The sequence below is a fragment of the Calidris pugnax genome, unplaced genomic scaffold (assembly GCF_001431845.1).
Source record: "Calidris pugnax isolate Ruff unplaced genomic scaffold, ASM143184v1 scaffold55, whole genome shotgun sequence".
Classification (NCBI taxonomy): Eukaryota; Metazoa; Chordata; class Aves; order Charadriiformes; family Scolopacidae; genus Calidris; species Calidris pugnax.
This window is the reverse complement of record NW_015090832.1, coordinates 4,356,812-4,365,434: the sequence shown is the minus strand read 5'-3', so window position 1 is coordinate 4,365,434 and position 8,623 is coordinate 4,356,812. Positions and strand designations below refer to the sequence as shown.

Sequence of the window (8,623 nt, the reverse complement as noted above, 5' to 3'; positions counted from 1 at the left end):
AAAAAAAAAAAAAAGGGGGATGCCCAGCACACTTTGCTTCCCTCCCCAGGAGATACCTCTGGCTCTGCAGAGCTTTCATCTCCACTCTCTTTGGAAGACTTCCTACTCCAGTCCAGCCACATCTGGTGTAGTTTCTCCTGGCCTTCCTGAAGCTTTTGATTAAAGCCTTGCTTAAACACTTCAATCTGTGGCAGAAGAAGATCAGAGTATCAATACGGAGAGATCTGCTGGTGAGCAGCACAGGTCTTTATCATAGCAATGAAGTTGAGACCAAACCAATGATTTGGTCCCTCCTTCCAAGGAACCAGGCTCTACCTACCAGTTCAATGATGTGGTGAAGCTGTGCAAGGGCCTCCTGCATGCCCTGCCAGACCTGCTTCATTTTGTCAGTTGACTGCAGGTAGGCAAAACGGCGAAGCTCGTCAGAGAGAGACCCCAACCGCACAAAGTATCTCCTCTTCTCCTGCTGCTGTTCCACAGACATTATGTCTGCACCCTCCTCAGATGCTGCCAGTTTGGCTGAGGAAATAGATAGTATCTGCAAGTGGCTGACCAGAGATGCTTACCACACAAACCAGCAACAGGAGATCTTGGTCTAGGAGCCAGGTAGCCTCCAGCATGGCACTTCCCATTAACCCCATTCCAGAGCAGCATGGGGAGGAATGGGGCTGACCATCCCCAGTGTGATGATTCCCATTGGAAATAGTCACATATGTCATTTCCTTACCTAGTTCCTCATTTCCAAGAGGGAGACAGCTGGCTTCTGCTCTCCCCACCTCAGCTTCTGCTCCGCTCACAGCTGCCTGGCCCACTCTGGAGTCCATAACCATCCCCACGCTGCTGGCCACTGTGGATCTGGCAGCCTCCACACCGCTCTGGAGAGTCTCCTTTGTGATATCCATCACCTCTGTCACTTTGCTGCTCACAGCATCCTTCGTATCAGCCACTCTGGATGACACCAGCTCTTTTGTGTCAGAGATAACCTGTAAAGGAGGAGACATATCATTAAGGGATTGCATCATGTAGTGCACTGCAGTTCTGAAGCACACCAAGAGGACAATTAGTACAGTGCCTGATGAGTGTTTACTCCTGTAGGAGCTTGCACTATGCGCCTGGGTGTAGTTTGTTCCTCATACAAGAGTCTGCTTCACTCCCAAGGTTAGAAACCCTGGAAACCAGACCACTCTGTCAGCCAGGGACAGCACAGCCTTGGATTCTTACCTGTTCCACTGGCTTTTGGAAGAGTGGGATCTTTTCACCTAGTTTATCCAGACCCTTGGAGGCATACTCGCTTGCTGCAATGTCTCCAGAAAATGAAAAAAAAAAAAAAAAAAAAATCAAAAATTGTTTCTCTGCAATTCCATCTGCAGGTTCTACCTTCCTGAGCACATTGCTTTGCAGGAAGCCTAGGTGAAAGTCTCCATTCAGATCACCAAGCCATGTGCATCGTAAACTGGATTTGTAGAACAGCTTGTCTTAGTCATCTCATAGATCTGCTCACTTCAAAAGCAGCCAGTGGCTATATCTGTCCACTTGTATGGACATGGCTACCTACATGGGACCATCTCCTGCAGCTTCTGAGCTCTCAACTAAATAGGTGCATAGCCCTCCTCTCTGCCCAAGGATCCAGGATCACAGAGTAACTGACAGGAGGAGGATGCCCACTCTTGACTTAGAGTGAACTCAAGCCTGTCACACAGACTGTTCTGTCAGACACTCATCATTAGCAACAGCCCCTCTCTCTCCAGAAGTTTAGAGCTTCTCCTCTATGTCACAGTCATATTCTTTAACAGCCATGGCAAACAGGACCTTTAGATGTAACAGTCCTCCAAGAGGAAGTTTTTTCCTGTAGCCACCATGATCTTGTAAGAACCCAACTATTTGCTTCTGCCACCTAAAACTTTGGACCTTGCAAGATCAGTTTTAGGGAAGTCAATATCAGAGTCACAACCTGGTCCTCCATCACACTACTCAGACTAGGATGCAGCTTTTTAGCCTTACTTATAAGACAGGAGTTATCTTGTTAATATGGTGATGGAAAGATGCTATTCCACATCCTGTGACTCCTTCCAGTTCTGGAAGGAGCCAAGGAGTCCCTCACAAGCAGGCACAGGGGATTACCATGGGGCTCCAGTGTAGTCAGAACTGGCTGCACGCAGCTGGCTGTGGCTTCAGTCACACTCTTCACTCCTTTCTCTGCTGCATCACATACAGACCTGATGTAGGGGTGGCTCTCCTTAGTGGAGGCATATGCTGTAGAAACCATGTCACAGGCAGAGGTGACCAAGGTCAGGTTAGCCACCGGGTTTACTGCATCCTAGAAGAGGAAAAAAAAAAAGTGCCATGAAGCCTGCAAACACAACCCTGAGCTTCCCATGCAGTTTTGCAGTGCCACCTCCTCCTACCTACACCCAGGAGTCGCCACTCATTACACCTCACATGGAGCACCGAAGAGGCTCTAGAAAATTCAGTGAAAATTCAGTGAAAATACCTGCTGCTCCTCTTCCTTCACCTCCAGGGAGGTCTTAGCAGCTTCTTCTTTGTCAGGCACAGCAGAGGCCATCGCAGCTGAAATGCAAGTAGCACCATGATTTTAGGAAAAAGAGACAAAGCAGCCAGAGAGCCCCCACAGGGATTCCCCTTTCTAAGGGACACTTCCCTCTGACCTCATTAAATGGAGAGGTTCCCTTACCACCCATTTTGGAGATCTTCCCATTATGGAAGAAAGGGACCAGGGCTACTTGCAAAGCCACCTAGTATTTAGGTTTCACATGGTTTATGTTAGAGGAATGAGGAGAACAATGTCTTTCCTCACCCAGGAGCTCCTGGTGCTTATTATCTATATATTTAGAAGAGGCACTGGGTAACTCCTTCCTCCCCACCAAGGCTTCAAGAAGTTTTTGAGAAGTTCCTACACTAAATAAATAACAACAGCAGAACTGGAAGAAAGAAAATAAATAGAGCAGCTCAAGAAGCTGTTCTACTGCTGTTAACACACCCCACCCAGAACCAGCTTTTCACTCAAAACCAGCATAGGCTGTAGCTAACCCTTCAAGCAGGACCACAAACAACCTTGTGTTAACTAACACTACTTCCATAATTAAGCCAGGTAAGAAACATCCAAACATAAGCCAGGAGTTCATAGAGCAATTACAGCCTTAACACCCAAAAATTTCCCCTAAAAACTTGAGAATCATACCTTTTTGTCCTGCTGAAGGTAAGCAGATGACCAACAACAAAGAACCAGACACCACACCATACTCCATCACCCCTGTTCTGCCTTTTTATACTGGCTGTGAAGAGGGGTAAGGAGGGACCCTCAGTGACTGACAGCTCTGGGAAACAGCAGGAAGGAGCCAGTCCTTATCCTGGCCTATTAGAGGTGGAATGGGGCAGAGATGGGCCCTGCTGTGGCTCGTTAACTACTCTGTAATCAGGCAGGTACACCTTGCCCCATGTAGAGGAGGTCCCTTTGGAGGCCAGTGCTCCTGCAAAATGAGAGGGGCATTGCTGGCACAGATCATGCACCCTCTCCAGAAATGTCTATTATTTGTGTTTCTCTTTGTGATGGGAAACAATAACCAGGAAAGAAAAACAAACAAACTCAGAGAAGACCTTCACATCCAATGTGGGCTTCCTGTTGCTTTTACTTGCTAATGCTTAAAGTTTAACGACAGGAGTAGCTGCTCAGCAGCTGCCTAATCTTAGAAGCACTGGAATTCAAGTTTCTCCTCTGGAAGTCCCCACAGAGCCCGGTCTCTCTACATCTTCTCCAAAGGCCTGCAGGGTGAGCACCCAGAGCTTAAGACTGGGTAGTAGCCAGGGTAGACCCGTTCTGCTTGGGTTCACTGAGTACTTTCAGGGGGATCTGACTCGTGCCATCCCCTCTGACCCCATGGTCTCAGACCATGCAGGGACCTCTGCGTGGTGGTGGGCACCACCATCAGGAGGAGGGAAGCCAATGGTGTCTGGGTCCTTCAAGAGCTCCCTGTGGGCGACATAGTCACTTTAAAATACAGCAGTCTGGGAAACGGCTCTGCTTTACTTTACAGAGGAACCATAATACTGAACAATCCATCCCAGGAGCAGGGGGTTTCCCACCGATGAGCCCCATGTGCCTTGGGGCTGCTTTTCTCTGGCTTCTCTGGTGATTGACTCCACCAGGAGTGAGGACAGAAATGGTAAATCACAAGAGTCTGGAAGCCCCTTGTGGCCGTGGTTGGTTTAACTCTTCACTAAGCAAATCCCTCGCTTTAGCTACAGAGGCTGAGCTGCTTTGTACTTATAGAAAAGGAAATAGATGGGATAAATTGTGCTTGTCCTGCACAATGTTTGATCTCTGGGAAGGCAGCTTTTACCAGGCACTGGGCACAGCTGCACACCTGAGGGTCCCACGTGCCCATGGCTCACACCCCATCCCTGCTCTGGGGTCGCTGCAGATTTAGGCTTCTGGTCCCTCATCACGGGTCTAGAGGAGGGACCAGCCCAGTTGAAGCCCTGAGAGGAGCATGCAACAATGGGATAAATTGTGCTTGTCCTGCACAATGTTTGATCTCTGGGAAGGCAGCTTTTACCAGGCACTGGGCACAGCTGCACACCTGAGGGTCCCATGTGCCCATGGCTCACACCCCATCCCTGCTCTGGGGTCGCTGCAGATTTAGGCTTCTGGTCCCTCATCACGGGTCTAGAGGAGGGACCAGCCCGGGTGAAGCCCTGAGGAGCACGCAACAACTTTGTCTTTGTACAAGGTGGGACTACGTATGAGACAGAGCAGCCTTCAGAGGCAAACTGTGCATTTAGGAGTGCCCAAACTACCATCTGAGGGAAAGGCTGGTGCCTCCATCCCTGTGAATAGCTGTGCTGGGAGCACAAGACACAGCAGCAGGGGTCAAGGCTGCAGGTCCCCAAAGGGAGCTCAGATGCCTTCTGTGGGTATCCTGGGGGACCCATGCTGAGTGGCTGTGGCACACTGAGAAGAGCCTCAGATCTCTGCCAGGGCTTCATAGGCTTCAATCCATATCTAACATTTGCTTTAGGTTGCTCCTGGAGCCAGTCCTGGCACTAGGGGCCAACGTCGGTGGCCTGACCACAGTAGCCATGTTTGCCCACCGTGGCGGCAGTGTCTCCCCTCGCACACCAAGGTGATGGAAACCAGAGTAACATGCCATGAAGCAGCGAGCGTTGCTGGAAATGATGTTCTCACAGCCAGTTACAAAACACGGTTCCTTTCAGGCCTGTCCTTGGCAGGACGCCGAGCAGGACTCCCGCTGCCAGAGCCAGATAATAAGATGGCAGGTCTTTACACGGCAGAACAGTGGGGAGCAGGTAAAGCTAAGTCAGGGAGAACAGGGAAAACAGACCTTAGCCAGTCCTTTACAAACACAAGCAGCTACCCTGGTAAATCCAAAAATCTCCAATGTAACAGAGATAAAAGCAAATCCTTCCTAATGAGATGACTGAAAATAAACCTGAAATTTCTATCTCCTTTCTTCTTTGGTTACAAAGCCTGAAAGGGAACCCAGGCTGTCTTGAGGCCACCTGCACCCTAAATACCTGGTACAGTGGCAGAGAGGGCAGGGGGTGTATATGGGTTCAAAAAGTCTTAACTCCAGAGCCATGGGGGGCAGCTCCGAGCAGAACAGGGGTGAGCAATGGCCCCCACCTCCCTGTTTCCCCAGCAGGTGAAGACCCCTTAGCCTGCAGAATGCTTTGAATTCAGCTCTCATGTCACCTGGCTTAATTCTTTAGCATCAGCATGTACATCATCGCTTGTATTTTTGCATGAGGGTAGAATGACTACTGGGCTTTGAGAGGAATAAATATGTGCTGAATATCGCCCAAACAAAACCTTAAAGATACCTACAAAAAAAGTTTGACTGTATGGTCGCAAACAGACACTGATTTGGTTGCATCCATGTCATCAGCAATAGCTCTGGGCATGTGTAAAAGCAGTTTCTTGTTCCTGGATAACATTATTGATGAGCAATAAGACTTTGGGTTATTTAAGGGCCACTTCATTTCTAAGTTTGTCTGAGGTGCCACAGGCCTTCACAGACCAGGTCCCATGTGTCTGTACCAGTTATTGACAAATCTCCTTGTGTCCCTGGGTTCTGAACATTACAAGTAGTTCAGTTCCTCTGATGATAGACACTAAGTACCAAAGATCCTAATTTTTACACTAAATATAAGGCATTAGCTGTGGTTTCTCAGGCGCATTTACTGGTAATCTCAGAGTTGGAAAAAGAAAAAAAACATTTTTGAATGGCCCTGGCTGCACAAAGATCACAGTGTTGCGCAGTTTTCTGGATGATGAGCTTGAGTGATTGTGAGGTTGCAAAATAAGCCCGCTGTAATGGCCACAAAACTACTGGCAAACATGATGCTGGAGGCTAATTCAGTAAATCTGGAGGTTCTGACATATCACCTCTTGTCAGAGCACACTGTCCCTGTAATAGGGAAGATGGAGTCTAAATCCCTCTATATGCTCCCTTGTATCTTGGATGCTCGTCTCTCTGCAGCTAAAACCTTCTTGGGGGTGCAGGTTTGTGCGTGTGTGTGGGACTGGGAGAGGGGAGGTGTCTTTCTTCCTATTCACTGCTGAGGCCACTTATTGTGAGGGAAAGACACTACCCAAGGTGGGGACAGGGAGAACAGAGGTGCTGCTGTGCTGTGAAGGGCACAGGATGAGTGTAAAAAGAAGTTATGGGAGGCAACAGATCCACCCAACAGGTCCTGGCAGTCTGCTCCAGCTGGTGCTGGAGAAACCAGTGAATCATCCAGCTGCATTAATCTCAGAGAGTCAGAGCTATCAGTTTATTCTGTCTTTGTATCACAAGACAAGCATTTGCACCATTTGCAAATGAATTGCTGTTTCTCTACTCATTATTGCACTGATGTTTGAAGACCACAGAGCTATTGTGGAGGAGAAGGACTCCAACCAAGGCAGAAGAGACCGTGCGGATGCAGTATCCATGACGACAGCTCCTTCCACTTTCAAACATTCGACACCAATTAGAGGTAGTCTACCCAGTGCTAATGATGGGAACAGGGAGGCTGGAGCACTAGGCTGGACTTGGGGACTGTGGGACTCTGTCCTCAGTTCTGCCAGCTGCCTGCGGGGTGACTTTCTCTGAGGCTGTTGGGCTCTGTGTCTCCACTTCTCCATCTTTAAAATGGTGATCATGACTTTGACCTTTTTCTGCAATATGCTTTGTGATCTGCTGATGAAAAGTGCCAGATGAGAGCTAGGGATAATAAACTCAACACTTATCATTAGGAAGGCAGTTCCCACTCAAGTCAGGCCACAGTCCCCTTAACCAGAGAAACGGAGTTTCCCTGTGCAGATCTGGCCAGCACCAGTTTCCAGGCCCTTGGATTTGCTTCCTTCCAGGAGGAGGCACGTTCGGCCCCTGGTGTGGGGATGTGCTTATGTGAGAGCTCAGCTCGAGCACGTAAGCAGAGCTGTCAGGAGGACAAGCTGAACTTCACTGCCCGACAAATCTTGCTCCTTCTCCTGAGACCTGGGTAAACTACATACAGTGACTGTATGAAATAGGTGCCTGTCCCCGAGAAGGGGACAGCAGCTGCCTTCCACCAGCCTCCCTTTTAGCTGATCTGGGACTTACAAGTGGGTTGGACCAGTGGACAGCTCCTAGATGAAGTAGGCAACAGTGGGTTACCCATAGGAGACCGTCCAAACCCCTCCACCAACATCCTCAGCTTGGAAACTGAAGCCTGGTTTATTCTGCTCCATTTCACTGTGGAAAACAGACCTGGAGGGCTTGCACAATGCGTGTGAACAGAGGGGGTTATTGTACTGTATTGTCCATAAAGTAAAATAGGAGGCCTGGATGCCCCTCTGCTCTATCTCACACTTGCTTGGATTGCACCAGCCTCTTTCAATCACCGCAGTATCATGCAATCAGCAGGTAGCCTAGGCCAGGTATTTGAAGGGGTTTCCCACTAAACTGTCAGAAACACCCTTCAGAAATATCATTTGAAGTCTCTTACGTAAAAAGAAACTAGAGTTTGAAATATGTACAGAGCACAGAAGAATACGCTCTAGCAGCACATTTTGAAAATCAGTGCTTTAGGCAACCTCCTCAGCAGCTTGTTAGATGTTTTATAAGTGTCCTTCCCAGCTCCAGAAGAAATAATACTCCTAATGATTGTGTCAGATACAAAATAATTTCACAGCCTTTTTTGTCTGCAAGCTTTCCAACTTCAATAAATCACATACCCCTGTATGCAGCTGGAGGAATCCAAAACCCATCGTACAGACAGCTTGGCTGGCAAAAAAATAAAAAAAAAAAATCGAAAGGACAACCAGGGCCATCTTTTTCTGCATTAGTTCCAGCCAATACCTTGTTTGCCTTAGCAAGTCAGGCACTTGCTGAGCTGTGATACCATCTCATTAGCACGGCTGAGCGCTCCCTGGGATCCCGGGAGGAGATGTTAGTATTAAGCATGGAGAAGCATAATAAGGGGATGGACACATACCTGCATGTTTCACTGCTCTGTAAAGTGGACCCATGTCCCCAGGAGAGGTGAATGGTGAACACCCAAGCTCCCCCAGGTCTGGAGGGGGAGATAAGTCACCCTGGCAGTGGAAGTTACGGCACCA

The 8,623-nt window shown here is 48.6% G+C and overlaps 1 protein-coding gene across 1 annotated transcript in view; it reads right to left on the bottom strand.

Moving 5' to 3' along the window:
* The window catches only part of LOC106887610 (perilipin-3-like), a 19,110-nt gene extending 16,547 nt beyond the window's left edge, over positions 1 to 2,563 (bottom strand). The window contains exons 1-6 of the mRNA XM_014941236.1: positions 2,492 to 2,563; positions 2,122 to 2,317; positions 1,222 to 1,304; positions 777 to 983; positions 320 to 538; positions 57 to 185 (exon numbers count right to left, since the gene is read on the bottom strand). Of these exons, the coding sequence (XP_014796722.1) occupies positions 57 to 185; positions 320 to 538; positions 777 to 983; positions 1,222 to 1,304; positions 2,122 to 2,317; positions 2,492 to 2,563 (906 nt within the window). The remainder of the gene's footprint in view (positions 1 to 56; positions 186 to 319; positions 539 to 776; positions 984 to 1,221; positions 1,305 to 2,121; positions 2,318 to 2,491) is intronic.
* Between the last annotated feature and the right edge of the window lie 6,060 nt (positions 2,564 to 8,623).